At 42.9% G+C, this 23,883-nt stretch overlaps 1 protein-coding gene across 2 annotated transcripts; it reads right to left on the bottom strand.

Moving 5' to 3' along the window:
* Positions 1-784: 784 nt before the first annotated feature.
* Positions 785-23,466, bottom strand: ghr (growth hormone receptor). 2 transcript variants are annotated; one of them, NM_001124731.1, is given in 9 exon segments: positions 785-2,462; positions 2,583-2,652; positions 2,770-2,860; positions 2,971-3,115; positions 3,937-4,115; positions 8,258-8,427; positions 8,606-8,747; positions 14,878-14,970; positions 23,168-23,399. In NM_001124731.1, coding segments are annotated over 8 exon segments (1,785 nt in total). In that variant the 5' UTR covers positions 14,969-14,970; positions 23,168-23,399; the 3' UTR covers positions 785-1,565.
* Positions 23,467-23,883: the final 417 nt, after the last annotated feature.

A 23,883-nucleotide genomic window follows, 5' to 3' on the forward strand; every position in this document is an offset into this window, starting at 1 on the left:
CGCAGCTTTGTGGAAGGTACTTGTGGCGCTGATCTTTTAGCCGAGGTATGTATAGTTTTTTGTGTGCTCTAGGGCAACGGCGTCTAGATGTCATTTGTATTTGTGGTCCTGGCGACTGGACCTTTTTTTGGAACACCATTATTTTGGTTTTACTGTCAGGGCCCAGATCTGGCAGAATCTGTGCAGAAGATCTAGGTGCTGCTGTAGGCCCTAATTGGTTGGTGATAGAAGCACCAGATCATCAGCAAACAGTAGACTTCAGATTCTAGTAGGGGGCTGCAGACTGTTCTAGAGCCCTCGCCAATTAGTTGATATATATGTTGAAGAGGGTGTGGCTTAAGCTGCATCCCTGTCTCATCCCACAGCCCTGTGAAAAAAATATTAACCGCAGACTTGTTTGTGGACATGGATTTTATAACGTCGTATGTTTTTCCCCCAACACCACTTTCCATCAATTTGTATAGCAGACCCGCATGCCAAATTGAGTTGAAGGCTTTTTTGAAATCAACAAAGCATGAGAAGACTTTGCCCTTGTTTTGGTTTGTTTGTTTGTCAATTAGGGTGTGCAGGTGAATGAGGTCTGTCATTCATGTTCATCTGCTCATGACTGGTCTCTCTCCCTCTATCACTAAAGATAACACAATCCTGATGGGTGGCTACTTTAAAATTCATTTAAATTCTACGGATCTTAGATTCATTTGACGCTGTGAAATCAAATGGAGCCTAGTCCATTGGCTACAACTCAAAGCATTAGTACTACATGAAATGAATGGAATCAGTACAGTTTTAATGTGACATATGTTTATTTATAACATTATAGCTGTACAGTGAAGAACCATTACCATTTCCAGTTCCCCAGAAGGATCATCTGACACTCATTTGATAGTCCCCTTTTTGTAAGCGTACATCATGGTAAGCAGAAAAAATATATACTTTTTTATAAAACACATTTGTGTATATATGGAAAAACAACAATGACCTACTCTTATAGACTGGTTGAGAAGCCACAGTCAATCGGCAGAACACAGATGGTGTATTCCCACTTGTTTACCAAATGTTTCCCTTTTGACAATATTCCGATCTGTAAATACTTTTCAGTTGTAAGAACCAATAATTGGGATTATTGTAAACATTATCAACACCACTAAGTTAACTATATGTATCTTGTGCTGGCAATTAAAGTAACTTATAGATAATGTTCTTCAAAAATATTAGTAATATGTTAAGATATTTCATACAGCCAGCTCCTATGAGAGACCATAATCCCTTCTTGTCCTTCTATATCCTTTGTTTTCTCAGTTAAGGTGTTAGCAGACAGGTGTGGCACATCAGTTCAGACCTTGAAGAACAAACCCCTCTCCTGACCTCCCCATCCTTCTTACCAAACCTCAAAATGTCTGTAGCGGTCATGTTGGGAGAAGGAAGGATAAGAGGTGGGGCAGGCAGGGGAACCTCCCTCATTTTTGGAGGTATACCATTTGGCACCCTACTCTTTGATTTATAGTCACTGAATTCCAATGCCACTTCTGATCTGTGTGCAATAGCATCGTCTCTACACCTCTGAGTTACGGTGTAACATTTCCTAGTAGGTCAGGGGTCAGGTACCCCTCTGGTGTAGGTGTAGGAAGGGGCAGCTTGGTTAGGACTGGCTGGGGTGCAGGTGGGGGGCTGGGCTTCAGAAGGAGGCTGTTCTGCCTGTCCACTCCCTCCACCATGGTGTAGACAGAGAGAGGGAGCAGTGAGGAAACGGGCGAGGCAGGTGGGATGGGGGGCATTTCAGCCTCAAAGTACAGGCTCTGGTACTCCCCAAAGGGCTGTCCCTGCACAAGCCTACTATCCTCTGTTGGGGCAGGCTGGCTGCCTCTCCCAGTGGGGAGTTTGGCACTCATCTTCCCAGCGTCTAACTCTGTGGTGTAACCTCCCCCGTCAGCATTCACCACCAGCAGCTGAAACTCCTTCCTCGGCTTCTCTTTCTCCTTTCCCTCCTTAGCCTTCTCCTCTGCATCCTTCTCAACCTTGCTCTGCTCCTCAGGCATCAGCAGCACTTCGCCAGTGGGTCTCACCTCGCTCACCTGGGTATAGAGGTCCTCCCTGCCAGGGACAGCCCAGAGAGTCATCCCTTTGGTGGGGGTCTGGACTGGGGAGCTGGCCTCAGTGCTGGCACCAGAGGGCTCCAGGCTGGGGCTGGTGTTGGAGAGGGGAAAGGCCTCTGGTTCAGGCAGATCAGGGTCACAGCAGCTGGCCCGGCCAGAGTCGTCATCTCCGAAGCCAATGGTGAGAGGGGGACAGTCTGAGGAGGGCGTGCGGTCCATCAAGCACTGTGTGTCCAGCTCAGTCAGCCTGTCGTTGGGCTCCTCCATGTCCAGCTCGATGAACTCCACCCAGGGGTCTTCACAGTACAGCTCTGGCCTCAGGTCAGGGTGGTCGCCCAGGATGGAGGTCAGCTCAGCCAACTTACCTTTCTATATGGACAACAACATAATACCTCAGAGTTAGTTTAAAGGGGAAACATACATCTATTACAACCTCGCTGGTACTTCATATTGTCTCCCTGATTTTTAAAAATTGTGTCAAATTAATACCTTGAAGAGCTCAGGGTCGATTCCTTTGATTTTGGGACCAGGAATTGGAGGCAGGAGAATCATCATCAACCTTGAAGATAGAGGAATAGTTATTAACAGGCACACATGTTGCATAAGACTTCATATTTATCTGAAGAGGTTGAACATATTATGTTAAGACAGTAACAGGCAAAAGTAAATATCTTACTTCTGTTGCTGGGAATAGATGACCAGTATTAGGATGACTGCTAAACCCAAGGCAGCAAAGACAAGCAGGACAGTAACTGGAAATCGGGACTCTGAGCACACATATATAGAAGGCAATTAATATGATTCAAAACAGAGACATCATATGTTATAACATGTTACATTCTATTTGACAGTATATAAAAACTATACATGTCAGTACCTTTAGTGGGGATGTGTATGACTATGGGGTCGCTGAATTCCCCAAAATTACGGGATGCCAGCGTCTTGCACCTCACCCTGACCTCGTGATCTGTGTTGGTGCGCAGCCCGTACAGCGACCGCTGCCTCCCCTTCTCAAGGTTCACCTAGGGGGTGCAGTCAAAACAGACAGGTTTCACACCAGTAAGTTGGTGAATAGCACCCACACAGCAGGCGAGACAACTTACACCGGCATGCTTCATCCATATAAGGACCTGAATCAACGAAAGCAGTAGAACCTTGGTATGTCACTTTGGTAGATTACCCGCAAGATTAGACTCATGTTCCCTTGCATGGAGGGAGATAACATGAAAGGGGGAGAATGAGGACAGAGTGGGAAAGAGGCTGTCTGTTCTAAATTACAACGTGGGAGAAGGAGGCATAAGACTTGATTATTAGGTACTTTTAAAATAGTGCAGTAAAACTTGGTCATGTCAAAATTACATGGACAGCAGTCTTAGCAGGTCTGTCCAGATGAAGGTGTATAAGAGCACTGAAAACTACATTTAGGAATCTATTCAATCTGTGTCGCTGAAGCGTTGCAGATTGCGTGATAGAAATGGTAAGGTCATTTAGGATTTAGCTGACAATATACACCGTTTACCGTGAATGCAGTCTCCGCTAACGCGGGAATTTAAACCATGCTGTAATGCTGAACTTCCTCGATACGGATTGAATAGAGCCCTATGTAAAGATTCTGAAATGTCACAATGGTGGGATCTGCAACAGTTTCACCAAAAGAGTCAGAGTCCTCATGGAAGGGTAATCAAATCAAAGTTAATTGAATGCATACACAGATTTGCAGGTCTTCTGGCAGGTGCAGTGAAATGCTTGTGTTACTTTATCCATCAGTGCAGTAGAATGTCTTGCTAATTTATCATGCAGAAAAGCCACCACTAGTCAGCTAACTGCTAGGGTGTAGACTCACCATCCTCCACAGTGTTGAATTGACCTCACGGTACTGCACCTCGTATTGTAGCGTCATCCAGCCCATAGACACGTCTGCAGAGTGTGGCGGCTCCCAGCTCACCATGATGTCAAAGTGGCTCCCGGTTAGACCCACATTCAGCAGGGTCCAGTTCAGCGCTATTGGAGGGTCTGGTTCCACTGGAAAACATTAGTTGGTTCATCACTTGAAATGCTGAACGGCACATACAAAATTCAATATATCTACACAACTAGGCAATATACTGTATATACTGTACACACACACTGCATGACCAAAAATATGTGGACACCAGCTCGTCGAACATCTCATTCCAAAATCATGGGCATTAATATGGATTTGGTCCCCGCTTTGCTGCTATAACAGCCTCCACTCTTCTGGGAAGGCTTTCCACTAGATGTTGAAACATTGATGCAGTGACTTGCTTCTATTCAGCCACAAGAGCATTAGTGAGGTTGGGCGATTAGGCCTGGCTCGCAGTCAGCGTTCCAATTCATCCCAAAGGTGTTTGATGGGGTTGAGGTCAGGGCTATGTGCAGGGCAGTAAAGTTATTCCACACCGACCTCGACAAACCATTCCTGTATGGACCTCGCTTTGTGCATGGGGCATTGTCATGCTAAAACAGGAAAGGGCCTACCCCAAACTGTTGCCACAAATTTGGAAGCACAGAATCGTCTAGAATGTCATTGTATGCTGTAGAGTTAAGTTTTTCCTTCACTGGAACTAAGGGGCCTGAACCATGAAAAGCAGCCCATACTATTACTCCTCCTCCACCAAACTTTACAGTTGGCAAAATGCATTCGGGCAGGTTAGCGTTCTTCTGGCATCCGCCAAACCCAGATTCGTCTGTTGGACAGCCAGATGGTGAAGCGTGATTCATCACTCCAGAGAATGCGTTTCCACTGCTCCAGAGTCCAATGGCAGCAAGCTTTACACCACTTCAGCCGACAACTGGGATTGCGCATGGTGATCTTAGGCTTGTGTGCAGCTGCTCGGGCCATGGAAACCCATTTCACGAAGCTCCCAAAGAACAGTTATTGTGCTGACGTTGCTTCCAGAGGCAGTTTGGAACTCCGTAGTGAGTTTTGCAACCGAGGACAGACAATTTTTACACACTATGCACAGCACTCAGCGGTCCTGTTCTGTGAGCTTGTGTGGCCTACCACATCACGGCTGAGCCATTGTTGGCCCTAGATGTTCCACTTCACAATAGCAGCACAGCACTTACGGTTGACTGGGGCAGCTCTAGCAGAGCAGAAATTTGATGAATTTACTTTTTGGAAAGGTGGCATCCTAGGACGGTGCCACGCTGAAAGTCACAAGTTCTTCAGTAAGGCCAATTTACTGCCAATGTTTGTCTATGGAGATTGCATGGCTGTGTGCTCGATTTCATACACCTGTCAGCAACGGGTGTGCCTGAAATAGCCAAATCCACTCATTTGAAGGGGTGTCCACATATATATATATATATATATTTTACACACACAGAGTATACAAATCATTAAGTTCACCTGCTCTTTCCATAACATAGGAAGCCAGGGGAATACAGGTGAAAGCAATGATCCTTCATTGATGTTACTTGTTAACGTCAAGATCACTTTGAGTCAAAATGCAAGCCAAGATCTTAAGAATGGCGCCGGAGGAGATGGCTGCCGTTTTACGGGCTCCTAACCAACGGTGCTATTTTGTTAATTTTTTTGCGTTGTTTGTAACCTATTTTGTACATAATGTTGCTGCTACCGTCTCTTATGACTGAAAATAACTTCTGGACATCAGAACAGCGATTACTCACCTCGAACTAGACAAAGATTTTTTTCTTTAACGAGTCTGACACAAAGGATATACTGCTTTCTTGGGAACAGGCCCAAATCCCCGTCATTTGCGTGAAGAAAAGATGGAGAAAACTCTAGACCACCTTTTCTCCACACAGAGACGCATACAAAGCTCTCTCTCGCCCTCCATTTGGCACATCTGACCATAATTCTATCCTCGTGATTCCTGTATACAAGCAAAAAGTAAGTGACTCGCTCAATACAGAAGTGGTCAGATGTCGCGGATGCTATGCTACAGGACTGTTTTATTAGCCTGGAATACGTTCCGGGATTCATCCAAGGACATTGAGGAGTATACCACCTCAATCATCGGCTTCATCAATAAGTGCATCGACGACGTTGTCCCCACAGTGACTGTACGTACCCAACCAGGAGCCTTGGATTACAGACGACATCCGCATCAAGCTACAGGTTAGAGCTGCCACTTTCAAGGAGCGGGACACTAATCCAGACGCTTATAAGAAATCCCGCAACGCCTTCAGACGAACCATCAAACATGCAAAGCTTCAATACAGGATTAAGACTGGATCCCACTACACCGGCTCTGACTCTCGTCGGATGTGTCAGGGTTTAAAAACTATTACGGACTACAAAGGGAAATCCAGTCGTGCGCTGCCCAGTAAGCCTGCCAGACGAGCTATATGCATTTTATGCTTGCTTCGAGGCAAGCAACACTGAAGCATGCATTAGAGCATCAGCTGTTTGGACGACTGTGCGATAACGCTCTTCGTAGCCAATGTGAGCAAGACCTTTAAAACAGGTCAACATTCACAAAGCCGTGGGGCCAGGCGGATTACCAGGACGTGTACTCAAAGCATGCGCGGACCAACTGGCAAGTGTCTTAACTAGAGGTCGACTGATTAATCGGAATAGCCAATTTCAAGTATTTTTGGACACCGATTTTTAATTTATTTTTTATTATTATTATTTTTTACACATATATTTATCCTTCATTTAACTAGGCAAGTCAGTTAAAAACACATTCTTATTTTCAATGGCGGCCTAGGAACGGTGGATTAACTGCCTTGTTCAGGGGCAGAATGACAGATGTGTACCTTGTCAGCTCGGGGATTCAATCTTCCAACCTTACAGTTAACTAGTCCAACGCTCTAACCACCTGATTACATTGCACTCCACGAGGAGGCTGCCTGTTACGCAAATGCAGTAAGAAGCCAAGGTAAGTTACGAGCTAGCATTAAACTTATCTTATAAAAAAAATCAATCAATCATAATCACTAGTTAACTACACATGGTTGATGATATTACTAGTTTATCTAGCGTGTCCTGCGTTGCATATAATCGATGCGGTGCGTATTCGCGAAAAAGGACGGTCCTTGCTCCAATGTGTACCTAACCATAAACATCAATGCCTTAAAATCAATACACAAGTACATATTTTTAAACCTGCATATTTAGTTAATATTGCCTGCTAACCTGGCTCGTTGTGAACTCTGAAGACTATTTCTTCCTAACAAAGACAGCCAACTTGGCCAAACGGGGGATGATTTAACAAAAGCTCATTTGCGAAAAAAGCACAATCGTTGCATCAACGTACCTAACCATAAACACCAATGCCTTTCTTAAAATCAATACACAGAAGTATATATTTTTAAACCTGCATATTTTGCTAAAAGAAATCCAGGTTAGCAGGCAATATTAACCAGGTGAAATAGTCTCACTACTTTTGCGTTCATTGCACGGCAGAATTTTACGTAATTATGACATAACATTGAAAGTTGTGCCATGTAACAGGAATATTTACACTTATGGATTCTACCCGTTAGATAAAATACAGAATGGTTCTGTATTTCACTGAAAGAATAAACGTCTTGTTTTCGAGATGATAGTTTCCGGATTCGACCATATTAATGACCTAATGCTTGTATTTCTGTGTGTTATTATGTTATAACTAAGTCTATGATTTGCTAGAGCAGTCTGACTGAGCGGTGGTAGGCACCAGCAGGCTCGTAAGCATTCATTCAAACAGCACTTTCGTGCGTTTTGCCAGCAGCTCGTCGCTGTGCTTCAAGCATTGAGCTGTTTATGACTTCAATGCCAAGAGTGTGCAAAGCTGTCACCAAGGCAAAAGGTGGCTATTTGAAGAATCTCATAAGATATTTTGATTAGTTTTTTGGTTACTACATGTTTCCATATGTGTTATTTCATGGTTTTGATGTCTTCACTATTATTCTACAATGTAGAAAATAGTAAAAATAAAGCAAAACCCTTGAACGAGTAGGTGTTCTGAAATATATATCACACACACACAACCAGTCAAGAGTTTTAGAACACCTACTCATTCAAGGGTTTTTCTTTATTTTGTGTAATAGTGATATATAAAATTCAGTATTTCATTTTTTAAATTCAGGCTGTAATGCAACAAAATGTGGAAAAAGTCAAGGGGTTGTGAACACTTTCTGAAAGCACTGTATAGGTAACTATGGTTTAGGGGGTAAGAGGCCAGGCTCACCGATGTCTTCCACAGTGAAGATGACCTCGTCATAGAGATTATCCTGATCGCCAGAGCGGAGTTGGACACTGTAGGTTATCCAGACCTTCGTGTAGCTTTCATTGAAGAAGCACTCGTCTATCCTGTCAGCCATGTAGTTAGGACACTCACTCCACTCTTTGGGAGATATGCTGTAGGCATGGGGAGACAACATGGGGGGTTTAATAGTGTGCTGATTGGAAGAAAGACTAACATCATGCACCTGACATGTAGGTAAGAGGAAGAGACTCACATACGGCTAATAACTACAAATGATTTCACAAGAAAAATGAATTGGCCTATCAGTGAACAAACTCTTCTTTCTCTCACTTCTTGTTATTGATGTAGTAGAACATCCGCAGGTCTCCGGGCTCTGTGAGGTTCTGGAATGTTCCGACATTCCATCTGCAGCGGAACGTGTTCATGTCATGGGAGACACAGCCAGTGATCTGGGGGCGGATCTGGGGCAGGGCTGAGAGGGAGAGCGTGAGAAAGAGAGAGGTGAGCACACACAGTCTATAAGGCTTGCAAACAGTCAAAACTCTAACTTAAACATTAACTTTGCGCCCATTTTTAATTATCCTAAAATGACACACACCCAGTCAAGTTGAACTACGCCCGTTGCTGTATATAGAAACCATTTACGGGGCTGAGCTGCTCTTCATGTGTAATAGCCACAGGGCGGACAGCTGTGTTTTCCTGGAAGTATCCGTAGACCTTCAAATTGTCAGCCAGACTATACTGCCCACGGGACTTTCTGGTAAATCCTCTCCGTTACCGGTTCTCAGAACTACATAGTACAAGGTGTGAAACCTCTACTCACAGTAATGGACACTACTCTTCAGATATCTTCTGTTTCTGCAGGAAATGACAGCGGACAATTAAATTCCTAATTAAACTGCTCAATTGGAATGATTTTCTCAGAAGCCAATTACTACCTCTACACATGAAAACGTTGTAATATTGCTTATCTTGTTACCTTCTGCTCATTGAGATAATAAAGGAACCAATAAATAAGCTGTAGAATGATAATTTACCATTCCTATCTTGTTTATAACAGGTAAGTGCTGTCCTGGTCTGTCTGTGCTATATTAAATGATTATACTAATGTGTCCTCGGGGAGAGGGGCGCTTAAGGTAAACACTCTTGTCTGTTCACAGCCCTGAGGAGTGACTTAAGTACCATCTCCCATAATGACACTGGCAAGAGCTGTCAGTCTGCCACATCAACACCGATGAGTGGGACAGCACAACAGCTGATTGAAGGGCCCTGGCGCCTAGGGAGATGGCAGCTTCAACGGTGTATTGCTCTTCTGAGGAGTGATGCATACCACTGGCTTGGTTAGCAGCTCAACAAGGGGGGAAGGGGGCACAAAGGTTAAAAATAACCTGTTTACCAGATCCTTTCCTCCCAGGAACTCCCTTAGAATTAAGAGGAAAAATCTATCCAACACCTGGCAACGCTTAAGGGTTTCATACTAGGTACATTTCCTGTGACTGATTAGGATTCAGGGACTAGTGGTGTGTGTGTGTGTGTGTGCGTGCTATGCAGAAATTGAGACTCTACATCCAGTCCCCATTTTGACTTACCCAATATTTTCTGAATGTAAATGTGCACGTGTAAATATATATGTGAGTACTTGTGAATGTTCTTGAATGTGGACGTGAGTGAGTGCTGTTTGATTAGTGTTCGCCAAGTTCAGGTCGCTAGTTTTCACAGAAGCAAAGGTGCGCAGCAGATATCACTGGCTCCAACAAAACGTTGAAGCTCTAACTTCAAAACACACTTTCCAAGAAAACATACACTTTTGAGTTCCAGTTATTCTAGTATTTCCAGTCACTGGAAGGTGAACTCTTTTCCATTACAACCCGTTTCCCCTGACATCCCTGCAGTGCAGAGTACATTTAATTGCCTTTAATAACGTAAAATCTCTCACATTAGGACTGAAATGTCAAAACATTCATCCTGACTAATCAAAGGAAAGAGAGCGTTGTGTTTGATCGGCTGCTGTCAAATAGGAGGTACGGTGGGAGGAAATGTCTATTTTAATCAAGGGGCTTCTAAATGCCTGTAGAGTACACATGCAAGGAGTGCTAGAACTGGATGCTTTATAGAGGCAAATTCCCTATTATCTCTCTACAATGTCACTGACATATCCTATCTATACAGATGAAAGGGATGGTGCTATTGCCTTAAACTCTACAAATGAAAAACCCTTCCGGGTCTGTTTTTTTTACTCCTTCAATGGCTCAAAACCACTTTGTTTAACTCTGTGAAACATGGTTGGGCTGGGCTGTTTTTTTAACAGGGAGCTCGTCCTCCACTTTAGGAACATGACAACTTAACGCAGAAGTTAGTTATCTGAGAAAATGTATGTCATTCTATGTGTTACTTTTGTCCCGGTTCTCCCCTACACACCAGGGGGTATCATTATACTGTAACTGTCTGGCACACAGTTAACTCTCAGAGGACTAGATCACAGATATACAGTATGAATGATTTAATTACACACTCTGGTTTAAATGTTACATAAATAATTGAATATAGCAGTTGTGAAAACGCAACATGTTTTATGATAATGCGATGGCACTGTGTTTAGTGTATTATACAGACTAATACAATATGTTAGAGCATGTTCTTTAAATAAGCATGCACGTATGGGCACATAGTGTTGCACGGGGCACGCTGCACATCGAGTGCTTTCCAGGAACTGGATTCCCAGGAATTCTGAAGGGGCAGTGTGGGAGCAGTGAGTAGTGCACTGTGGGAAACGGTTTAGATATTCAGAGGCCCCCTTCATTCAAGAGTGTTGAATGAACAAAGTTTGAGTGCAGGAAGTTTTATTCCTAGGTGGTTCACCTTTATGGTGAGTGAAGTCACATTTTCATAAGTGTTTCTTCATGTTACGTAACATTATACACTTTATATTAGAGCTCTTTAGCGATGACTGATTGAGCAGTCTTTCCCTCTAACGTGAGTCTGTTTTGTCCGATTTGTGTAGGCTTTGCTGCTTCGACAAAGTTCCTCTGTTTCCAGTAAGTGTTACTTCACTCTGTCAGAATAGTTGAAAGAATTTAAGATCCCAGACAAATTTAATTGACACTTTTTTCTGAAAATCATCAGTACTCCAGCCTAAGAGGTTATTGTCTGAGATAAATCGGTGGGAGGTGCAGGAGGTGGGGGCACAAACAGAAAGAAAAGCTTTATAATCCAAGGTTTTACCTCAGTGCTTTAAATCTGTTCAATTGAAGGAGAATACCTTGGTTGCAGCTACTGCTTTAAAGTGCCCACATAAGTACAGTATATATCAGATGTCCTTCACTCAAGCTTTCCTCTAACATAAATGGGGAAATGGCACATTGCACATGTAATTCACTTCATTTCTTGAACAAAACAGAACAGGTAAATGCTTGCTGTATATTTATTTTAGACGCACATTCATTTTTGGAAACTATCATGAATTACTCTCTCCACGTTAGGACTGAAAAGTCCAAACATTCATCATGACTTTAATCAAAGGGAAAGAGAGGGTTGTGTTTGCACAGCTGCTGGGTAATAGTAGGGACGGAGATAGGAAATGGCTGTTTTAATGGGGAGGGGGACGAAGCGTGCTCCCCTGACAGCCAAGGCAGCGGATTGATGAAGCTTGAACACTCTCTAAATAACCACTGGCCTCCATGTTCTTCGGGAGGCCATTTATTAAATACATCACGCCAAATGAGGAAAAACAACATTGAGAGGTTAAGGTTCCAAACATGTCACTTTCTTAAACCATCTAGTGGATAAATGACAGTATAGATTTCAAGTGTCATGCTAGCTAGTCTTGGGTGTTAGCCTGGGAGAAGTTACAGGAGAAAGGGGTGGGACGAAAGTAACAATGTTAACTGATGAACCTGGAATAAAATAGAATGAACTGTTTAAGGACAGTTCATATTGCTTTTATAATGTTAGCAAGATATCAACAAGTGACTGAATGTTTGAACATTATATGACATTAGAATTATGCTTTAATAAATTGACTGGATGGATCCACTTCTCACAAGCTTTAAATCAACAAGTTAGTGGTTAAAAATATATACATATTTATGATTATGTGGGTCAATTACCTTGTGTCAAGCCATGGAAATGTGATAAGCATGATGAGTTTTGTGAAGAAAATAAAAATGTTTTATTCTATCAAGACACGAGGAGTGCACACGACAAGGACAGCTGGAGCACACCTGATTGGTAGGGCTATGCATGAATAGTCATTTAAAATGGTGAAACATCTCTTTCTACATTCCCATTAAAGTGAGATTAGGAAATGATGATTAATACAGCCATTATGTGATTCCTTTTAGTCTGATTAATATTGTACGTCAAAAATATTATGATTGATTGCAGCAACATTGAGATGTTGTTGCAAGGTTCATTTTCATACACTTCTAACCTTTAACCTTTTTATTCAAATCAACACATGAAATGATGTCTGATAGTACATTTGTCGAAAGTAATGAGCATTACAAACCAGAAACATGGGGATAAGACATGTGCATAAGATATTGTGCACTTTTCACAAGCTGTCACTTCCACCCCAAGGCTGTGTTACTCTCGCCCCACTAGAAGTTACAAAAGTAACATTGCAGTAGCTCTGGTCTTGGTCTATTTCATTTAAACTAATTTACCCTAAAGAAGAAATTATAGTTGCTTATGGTAGAGGACATATATACTGTAAGTTGTTTGTCATGATAAGTGTTGTTTGTCATAAAATATGGTGTCTCTAGCTTTATCGATCTAAGTAATTAGGGAAAAAACTAAGTTACTTTCATCCTGGTTCTCACCTATGTACAGTGCCTTGCGAAAGTATTCGGCCCCCTTGAACTTTGCAACCTTTTGCCACATTTCAGGCTTCAAACATAAAGATATAAAACTGTATTTTTTTTGTGAAGAATCAATAACAAGTGGGACACAATCATGAAGTGGAACGACATTTATTGGATATTTCAAACTTTTGTAACAAAACCAAAAACTGAAAAATTGGGCGTGCAAAATTATTCAGCCCCCTTAAGTTAATACTTTGTAGCGCCACCTTTTGCTGCGATTACAGCTGTAAGTCGCTTGGGGTATGTCTCTATCAGTTTTGCACATCGAGAGACTGAAATTTTTTCCCATTCCTCCTTGCAAAACAGCTCGAGCTCAGTGAGTATGGATGGAGAGCATTTGTGAACAGCAGTTTTCAGTTCTTTCCACAGATTCTCGATTAGATTCAGGTCTGGACTTTGACTTGGCCATTCTAACACCTGGATATGTTTATTTTTGAACCATTCCATTGTAGATTTTGCTTTATGTTTTGGATCATTGTCTTGTTGGAAGACAAATCTCCGTCCCAGTCTCAGGTCTTTTGCAGACGCCATCAGGTTTTCTTCCAGAATGGTCCTGTATTTGGCTCCATCCATCTTCCCATCAATTTTAACCATCTTCCCTGTCCCTGCTGAAGAAAAGCAGGCCCAAACCATGATGCTGCCACCACCATGTTTAACAGTGGGGATGGTGTGTTCAGCTGTGTTGCTTTTACGCCAAACATAACGTTTTGCATTGTTGCCAAAAAGTTCAATTTTGGTTTCATCTGACCAGAGCACCTTCTTCCACATGTTTGGTGTGTCTCCCAGGTGGCTTGTGGCAAACTTTAAACGACACTTTTTATGGATATCTTTAAGAAATGGCTTTCTTCTTGCCACTCTTCCATAAAGGCCAGATTTGTGCAATATACGACTGATTGTTGTCCTATGGACAGAGTCTCCCACCTCAGCTGTAGTTCTGCAGTTCATCCAGAGTGATCATGGGCCTCTTGGCTGCATCTCTGATCAGTCTTCTCCTTGTATGAGCTGAAAGTTTAGAGGGACGGCCAGGTCTTGGTAGATTTGCAGTGGTCTGATACTCCTTCCATTTCAATATTATCGCTTGCACAGTGCTCCTTGGGATGTTTAAAGCTTGGGAAATCTTTTTGTATCCAAATCCGGCTTTAAACTTCTTCACAACAGTATCTCGGACCTGCCTGGTGTGTTCCTTGTTCTTCATGATGCTCTCTGCGCTTTTGACGGACCTCTGAGACTATCACAGTGCAGGTACATTTATACGGAGACTTGATTACACACAGGTGGATTGTATTTATCATAATTAGTCATTTAGGTCAACATTGGATCATTCAGAGATCCTCACTGAACTTCTGGAGAGAGTTTGCTGCACTGAAAGTAAAGGGGCTGAATAATTTTGCACGCACAATTTTTCCGTTTTTGATTTGTTAAAAAAGTTTGAAATATCCAATAAATGTCGTTCCACTTCATGATTGTGTCCCACTTGTTGTTGATTCTTCACAAAAAAATACAGTTTTATATCTTTATGTTTGAAGCCTGAAATGTGGCAAAAGGTCGCAAAGTTCAAGGGGGCCGAATACTTTCGCAAGGCACTGTATATAATACTACATAGTGTACATACAAGACTGTCCTTACTACGAATTATACATGCATAGGAAGTACTTATAGGAATCTGATAGGTCTGTATTGATTGTCCAGTGAAAGGAAAGCCCCTCTGGTTTGGTCTGGTTCATCATTAATCAAAAGTACCTTGTTCAGAAGTTGGCGGCTCCTGCGACACAACTGTTAGGATGAGGAGAAGGCAAATGAAGAGAATGTGGGAAGTTGCCATGCTGTTCATCCCTAGAAAAACATGAGAGAAGAGTTAACCCGACTGAACATCACCCTTAAGCTGGCCCGCTGCCATTAAGTAGGGTGTGCTTACAAACCGAAACATACAGTATAAGTCCAGAGTCTGGTACTGTGATCCCCACCATTGCATATGTATTCATAGTAGCTTATCTATTCTTCTAGGTCTCAACATATCATTTGCTGAATTTGAGCCCATTGTCCCGTCTAAATATTATGTTACATTCTTGAAGTTTGAACTCTGAGCTTCCATGAAACAGACTGCTCTCCCACTATACACAGAGTATACAAAGCATTGAGAACACCTGCTCTTTCAATGACATAGACTGACCAGGTGAAAGCTATAATCCCTTATTGATGTCACTTGTTCAATACACTTCAATCAGTGTAGATGAAGGGGAGGAGACATGCTAAATAAGGATTTGAGACATGGGTTGTGTATGTGTGCCATTCAGAGGGTGAATGGGCAAGAAAATACTTAAGTGCCTTTGAACAGGGTATGGTAGTAGATGCCAGCCTGGGTTTTTTCAGTCAACAGTTTCCTGTGTGTATCAAGAATGGTCCACCACCCAAAGGACATCCATCCAACTTGACAGAACTGTGGGAAGCAGCATCCCTGTCGAACGCTTTTGACATCTTGTAGTGTCCATGCCCGTCGAAATGAGGCTGTTCTGAAGGCAAAAGTTGTTCCTACGGTTTGAAAAACTCAGTGTATATAGTAACTGGAAACTCCAAGGGAGATCCGAAAAAGAAAAGAAGTTCACATTTTTCCTGTGTATTCTGCCTGATTAGTAAATGTGAATATAACAGAGGAGTATATCACGCCGAAGAAGTTATACAAACTACACAATAATTAATACAAAATTATACAAACTAGGTTGTTTTTTTTCTTTGTGATATCCAATTGGTAGGTACGATCTTGTCTCATTGCTGCAACTCACCAACGGGCTCGGGAGAGGCTAAGGTTGAGTCATGCGTCCTCTGAAACATGACCCGCCAAGCCGCGGTGCTTCTCAAAACCTGCTCGCTTAACCCGGAAGCCAGACGCATCAATGTGTAGGAGGAAAAACCATTCAACTGATGACTGAAGTTGGGTTTTTTCTTGGCTCAATGTGCTCTAGCAAATCCTCTGGCCAAACCGGGCGAAGCTGGGTCAATTGTGCGCCACCCTACGGGACTCCCGGCCAGCTGTGACACAGTCTGGGATTGAACCCCAGTCTGTAGTGACGGACACCGACATCACGCTTCCAGACAAACTAAACACCTTCTTTGCCCGCTTTGAGGATAATACAGTGCCACCGTCACGGCATTGTTCTTGAACCCAAGAAGGCAAAGATAACTGAACTAAATGACTAGCACTCACTTCTGTCATCATGAAGTGCTTTGAGAGACTAGTCAAGGATCATATCACCTCCATCTTACCGGCCACCCTAGACCCACTTCAGTTTGCATACCGCCCCAACAGGTCCACAGACGATGCAATCGCTGTCACACTGCACACTGCCCTATCCCATCTGGACAAGAGGAATACCTATGTAAGAATGCTGTTCATTGATGACAGCTCAGCATTCAATACCATAGTACCCTTCAAGCTCATCATCAAGCTGGAGGTCCTGGGTCTCAACCCCACCCTGTGCAATTGGGTCCTGAAACAACATCTCCACTTCGCTGACCCTCAACACTGGGGCCCCAACAAGGGTGCGTGTTCAGCCCCCTCCTGTACTCCCTGTTCACACACGACTGCGTGGCCATACACGACTCCAACTCAATTATCAAGTTTGCAGACGACAACAGTAGTGGGCTTGATTACCAACAACGACGAGACAGCCTACAGGGAGGAGGTGAGGGCACTCTGAGTGTGGTGTCAGGAAAATAACCTCTCACTCAACGTCAACAAAACAAAGGAGAAGATCGTGGACTTCAGGAAACAGCAGAGGGAGCACCCCCCTATCCACATCGAAGGGACAGCTGTGAAGAATGTGGAAAGTTCCGCGGCGTACACATCACAGACAAACTGAAATGGTCCACCTCCACAGACAGGGTGGTGAAGAAGGCACAACAGCGCATCTTCAACCTTAGGAGGTTGAAGACATTTGTCTCGTCACCCAAAACCCTGACAAACTTCTACAGATGCACAATCGAGAGCATCCTGTTGAGCTGTATCACGGCAACTGCACCGCCCTCAACCGCAAGGCTCTCCAAAGGTTTGTGCGGTCTGCACAACGCATCACCAAGCCCCTCTTGAAAAAGCCAAACCTTGACCCAGAAATCAGCCTATCGAATCTTCCATTCCTCTCAAAAAATTTAGAAAAAGCTGTTGCGCAGCAACTCACTGCCTTCCTGAAGACAAACAATGTATACGAAATGCTTTAGTCTGGTTTTAGACCCCATCATAGCACTGAGACTGCACTTGTGAAGGTGGTAAATTACCTTTTAATGGCATCAGACTGAGGCTCTGCATCTGTCCTCGTGCTCCTAGACCTTAGTGCTGCTTTTGATACCATCGATCACCACATTCTTTTGGAGAGATTGGAAACCCAAATTGGTCTACACGGACAAGTTCTGACCTGGTTTAGATCTTATCTGTCGGAAAGATATCAGTTTGTCTCTGTGAATGGTTTGTCCTCTGACAAATCAACTGTAAATTTCAGTGTTCCTCAAGGTTCCGTTTTAGGACCACTATTGTTTTCACTATATATTTTACCTTTGGGGATGTCATTCGAAAACCTAATGTTAACTTTCACTGCTATGCAGATGACACACAGCTGTACATTTCAATGAAACATGGTAAAGCCCCAAAATTGCCCTCGCTAGAAGCCTGTGTTTCAGACATAAGGAAGTGGATGGCTGCAAACGTTCTACTTTTAAACTCGGACAAAACAGAGATGCTTGGTCTAGGTCCCAAGAAACAAAGAGATCTTCTGTTGAATCTGACAATTAATCTTGATGGTTGTAGAGTCGTCTCAAATAAAACTGTGAAGGACCTCGGCGTTACTCTGGACCCTGATCTCTCTTTTGACGAACATATCAAGACTGTTTCAAGGACAACTTTTTTCCATCTATGCAACATTGCAAAAATCTGAAACTTTCTGTCCAAAAATTATGCAGAAAAATGTATCCATTATTTTGTTACTTCTAGGTTAGACTACTGCAATGCTCAACTTTCCGGCTACCTGGATAAAGCACTAAATAAACTTCAGTTAGTGCTAAATACGGCTGCTAGAATCCTGACTAGAACCAAAAAATTTGATCATATTACTCCAGTGCTAGCCTCCCTACATTGGCTTCCTGTTAAGGCAAGGGCTGATTTCAAGGTTTTACTGCTAACCTACAAAGCATTACATGGGCTTGCTCCTACCTATCTTTCTGATTTGGTCCTGCCGTACATACCTACACGTACGATACGGTCACAAGACGCAGGCCTAATAATTGTTCCTAGAATTTCTAAGCAAACAGCTGGAGGCAGGGCTTTCTCCTATAGAGCTCCATTTTTATGGAATAGTCTACCAACCTACTTGAGAGACGCAGACTCTTTACTGAAGACTCATCTCTTCAGTGGGTCATATGATTGAGTGTAGTCTGGCCCAGGAGTGTGAAGGTTAACGGAAAGGCTCTGGAGCAACGAACCGCCCTTGCTGTCTCTGCCTGGCCGGTTCCCCTCTTTCCACTGGGATTCTCTGCCTCTAACCCTATTACAGGGGCTGAGTCACTGGCTTACTGGTGCTCTTTCATGCCGTCCCTAGGAGGGGTGTGTCACTTGAGTGGGTTGAGTCACTGATGTGATCTTCCTGTCTGGGTTGGCGCCCCCCCTTGGGTTGTGCCGTGACGGAGATCTTTGTGGGCTATACTCGGCCTTGTCTCAGGATGGTAAGTTGGTGGTTGAAGATATCCCTCTAATGGTGTGGGGGCTGTGCTTTGGCAAAGTGGGTGTATCATCGGATGGGGCCACAGTGTCTCCTGACCCCTCCTGTCTCAGCCTCCAGTATTTATGCTGCAGTCGTTTATGTGTCGGGAGGATAGGGTCAGTTTGTTATATCTGGAGTACTTCTCTGGTCTTCTTATCTGGTGTGCTGTGTGAATTTAAGTATGCTCTCTCTAATTATCTCTTTATTTCTCTCTCTCGGAGGACCTGAGATCTAGGACCATGTCTCAGGACTACCTGGCATGATGACTCCTTGCTGTCCCCAGTCCACCTGGCCGTGCTGCTGCTCCAGTTTCAACTGTTCTGCCTGCGGCTATGGAATCCTGACCTGTTCACCGGACATGCTACCTGTCCCAGACCTGCTGTTTTCAACTCTCTAGAGACAGCAGGAGTGGTAGAGATACTCTTAATGATCAGCTATGAAAAGCCAACTGACATTTACTCCTGAGTGCTGACTTGCTGCACCCTCGACAACTACTGTGATTATTATTATTTGACCATGCTGGTCATTTATGAACATTTTAACATCTTGGCCATGTTCTGTTATAATCTCTACCCGGCAGAGCCAGAAGAGGACTGGCCACCCCTCATAGCCTGGTTCCTCTCTAGGTTTCTTCCTAGGTTTTGTCCTTTCTAGGGAGTTTTTCCTAGCCACCGTGCTTCTACACCTGCATTGCTTGCTGTTTGGGGTTTTAGGCTGGGTTTCTGTACAGCACTCTGGAGATATCAGCTGATGTACAAAGGGCTATATAAATACATTTGATTTGATTTGATCACCAGGGGCAAACTACCTGCCCTCCATGACGCCTACAGCACCCGGCCAAAATTTTAATCAAGGACAACAACCACCCGAGCCACTGCCTGTTCACACCGCTACCATCCGTATGGCGAGGTCAGTACAGGTGCATCAAAGCTGGGACCGAGAGACTGAAAAACAGCCCCTATCTCAAGGCCATCAGACTGCTAAACAGCCATCACTAACTCAGAGAGACTGCTGCCTACATTGAGACCCAGTCACTGATCACATTAATAAATGGATCACTAGTCACTTTAAACCAGGGCTCTCCAACCCTGTTCCTGGAGAGCTACCTTCCTGTAGGTTTTCGCTCCAACCCCACTTGTAACTAACCTGATTCAGCTTATCAACCAGGTAATTATTAGTATCAGGTGCGCTTGATTAGGGTTAAAGAGAAAACCTACAGTGGATACAAATGGCTTTTTCTATAAAATGTATTTTATGACAAATGTCAAGAAAATGTTGAGCAACGTAATAAAGTAATTACTTTTTAAGTAAATGAAGTTACACGTTATGTTAATTTGTTAGCTACGCCACAGTCGCCAGCCTTACGAACCGCATAGCATTACAGCAGTTGCTTGTATGTACCGGTAATGTTAGTTGGCTACTAACACATCAAACTTGCCAGTATATTAACTATATTGTAAAGACCCTGGGTTTATAAGCGTGGAAATCTACCCTGCCGCAGGACCTCAGGCTCGAAGGTCCAGGGTTTGAGACCGGCTCCCTGCTGTTTCATTACAATATGCTATCCAACTAACTACCCAACATTTATTGACTTGATTATTCACGTCATTCTTAGCGGTCAATGGACATTGTTACTACAATGAAGTCATAAGATGTCTAGCTAGTATTTGTTATGCTAACAAACTAGCAAGAAGTTGCAAAGCAACAGCATAAACTTCCGGTAGACAGGTGAAGCACAAGTACACTCAACTGAAAGAATACTGTTTGTTTATAGTATACTAAAATTAACTAGTTGTATATAGTATGTAGTATACAGTATGTTAGTATATTGGTATTCGAACACAGTCGAGGTATTTTAAATGTACCCTTCGCTAAGCCCAGCCCCCTTTAGTTACTGTTGCAACCTCCGATAACATTTTCCCGGAATGCCCAATTCCATTCAACCGCTGGCGAAATCCCTTCACAATTATCTAAAAAACGGTGTGTCTAATACACATCTAAATTCAACACAACTACCCCTGGCTGATCAAGAAACTCTTGGGTATCTTGTGGTGGACTGTCATTACAATTGCTTCACCGGAACCTGGTTAAAATCTGTAACAGTGTAGCTAGCTGAATGGCTCTGAAGTCAATGTCAGCATGCAGTCAAAGCAAAACTGTTTTATAGCCCTCACTGGCTTTCATGGGATTTAAACATGAACATGTCGGAGGTGTTGAACTCGACGACCGTTGCTATCCATTGGGAGTGCTGCGGTTGGTTGCAGAAACATTTAGACGCCGGGCTTAGCGAAGGGGCAATTGCACACGCCTATCTGATGTCACGGACTCAGTGACTCAGTAGTGTGAGCGCTGTCCACAATTCCTGGTTTTTCTGGGGGTATTGAGTTTGACCGTTCGGTCGCGTTACGAAACATGACAAAGTCAACAGTCCACTGCTGAACATGACATTCAAGATCTGCAGCCAAAGACTCTGGGCTGGGTTGTGTCCAGCACTTGTTTTGTGAAATAAAACCATCCTACATCCTGGCCCGATTCAAGTTATTTTCCCCGCTCTATGGAAAATATAGGCGTTCTTCTTAAACAACAATCCTCTCATTTTTCTTCAATCACTATTGCTGTATGCCAACCAAAACATATCAGTCTTTAAGAAACTGCCGCAGAGTGGAAGATGTTAATCTTAAACGACAAATAGATTTGTATGTGTTTGTTTTCACTGAAAGACGATCTGGGAAAACAGGGTCCGATCGAGGGGGAGAGGATATGGGAGGGGCGTGGGGAAGGAAAGGAGAATGGGGCACTAACGCCACTAACACAATGGTCTAAATAACGTACATATTTTAGGTGTGGTGTACTATGACACTGCTTCTTGTTGTCGTCCTGTTTTTATACTAACAATAGAAACTCAAGAAGTCATATGTTTTACTATTGTAAATGCCTATCCATAAAAATACAAAAAATATGTTTTAGTAATTTAGCATTCACTCTTATCCAGAGGGCCTCACAGTAGTGAGTATATACATTTTTGTACTTCTTCCCATATTGGTCCCACCTGGGAATCAGACCCACAACCCTGACATTGAACTACATCATCACGCTCAGACTTTTATTCACAACAAGTCAGTTTGGTAGAAACCCCTAATACATACTACACACAATTACCTGTCGTGTGAACTAATGGTTAATATAACTCCCTTCATGGTGACCATAAGCACCAAACTTAAATTTGGATGCATTTATTTTCTGTATTCATCAACAGACAGTGTGAGCCATTGTATGCTGTACTCTCTCTCCTCAATCTAGAATCCCATAGGAGACAGAATGGGTAAACAATAAACACCAGTACAAATCATTAGTAATAACACCAATGAGTGTTTCAATTTCTTTTTAACTGTCTGGCAAAGGGCCAGTTACACTAAAGAGGGTGGCAGACAATAACACGTGTTCAGAAGAGGATAAGACATTTTGATTAGAAAAGTAATTATGTCAATCAGAGTGAATTTGATGATTTTAATGGACACATTCATATTGTATTGATATTTTAGTATGTTTGAGATGGCACATCTTATTTCCTTAATACATACACATGAGGTAAATGATCATTTAGACAGATTGTTGATATCTTACTGCTTCAAACAAGCATTACATTCTTAGTTTTATATGAGGACAGTCATGTGTTTCAGTCTCCATCTGAGGAATTCAAGGTACTACATGCAAAGCTGAATCAGAGCGTTACCATTTATCAATGGATATAAATGAAGAAAGTGTAATAGGTGAATACTGTTGTGGAAAAGTCCTAATACTCATTATTTACTTTGGCAGTGTCAACTCTTCTTGAGGCCGCCACATGTGTTATTTTATTTCGTTTGGTGTAGGCTACAATTATGAATACAAAACGTGACTTGTCATTGCCTCGCCTCTTTACTTTTTTGCACACATTTAATACGTAGGTCTACAGGATTTCGACTTTGGAATAATTGAATTGACCAATTCATATGCTAATTACATTGAGAGATTGTTTTGAAATTTAGCCATTTGCCTTTAAATTAAACTAATCTTAACAGTAGGATAGGCCTAGTAGACCAGGGTTTCCCAAACTCGGCCCTGGGGCCCTCCGGGTGCACGTTATGTTCTTTTGCCCTGTAACTACACAGCTGATTCAAATTATAAAAGCTTGAAGACGAGCTGGTTACTTGAATCAGCTGTGTAGTTCTATGGCAGATATGGTTGAGAAATCCATGTACTAGTCCAGTTAGCAAAGAACAATAGTGCGGCTGGTGTCTACTCACTGTATAAGCAAGTTGTAAAACGCTGCTGGTTTCTTCAAGACTTGATCAAGCGGAACACTCGTCTCAACCACGGACTGCAATCTGCTAGACCATCACCAAAAACGGTCACGCCTTGGTGGAAAAAATCCCCAAACTCAACATTTAAACGTTACTATATTCCAAAAATGACATATTGTAGCAAGACGCATAGCTTTCTCTTTCTCGTACACTCTTCCCCTTGATTCAATTCTGTCAATCTGTGGCTGCGCGCTCTGCGAGCATTACTGCTGCCATTAAGGGGATTCGATTAATCTGGCCGGGTAAACGTTTGAGGCACCGGTTGAAAGTAAATTGCATTCGTTCGTGAGCCAGGTGTCCAGTTCAAAGCAGGCGAAATCGGTTAAAAACAGAAGGAATGTGGTCCTAAAACATACGTGATATAGGCCTAATTAATCACGTGCCGTAATGAGTAGGATTCTGTGTTTTCACATGCAAAAGTGAATGCTTTTGATAAAAACGTCCCCCAATGAAAACTAGTTTGAAAATTCAAACAGATGTATGTTTCTGGACTATGCACCATGCTGCTTTGTTGACAACACAACCGAGCAGATTAGGCTAGTGTTCGATTTGAGAAGGGAGTGCCTCCCTCAACATGTTTTCCGGTTCAAATCACGAGTCCAAAACCAGATGAAGATATATCAATGACAGCCATTGCAAGTGTACACATTAGTTTAACA

This window comes from Oncorhynchus mykiss, chromosome 29 (genome assembly GCF_057628025.1).
Source record: "Oncorhynchus mykiss isolate SJ-2025 chromosome 29, ASM5762802v1, whole genome shotgun sequence".
In the NCBI taxonomy this organism is placed as follows: domain Eukaryota; kingdom Metazoa; phylum Chordata; class Actinopteri; order Salmoniformes; family Salmonidae; genus Oncorhynchus; species Oncorhynchus mykiss.

Coding starts and splice junctions, on each gene's coding strand:
- ghr (XM_021590219.3), bottom strand. CDS start 8,700: ATGAACACGTTCCGCTGCAGATGGAATGTCGGAACATTCCAGAACCTC. Junction 4,116..8,257: donor CTTCACTGTGGAAGACATCG/GTGAGCCTGGCC, acceptor AATGTTTTCCAG/TGGAACCAGACCCTCCAATA. Junction 2,653..2,769: donor ATCTATTCCCAGCAACAGAA/GTAAGATATTTA, acceptor TCTATCTTCAAG/GTTGATGATGATTCTCCTGC.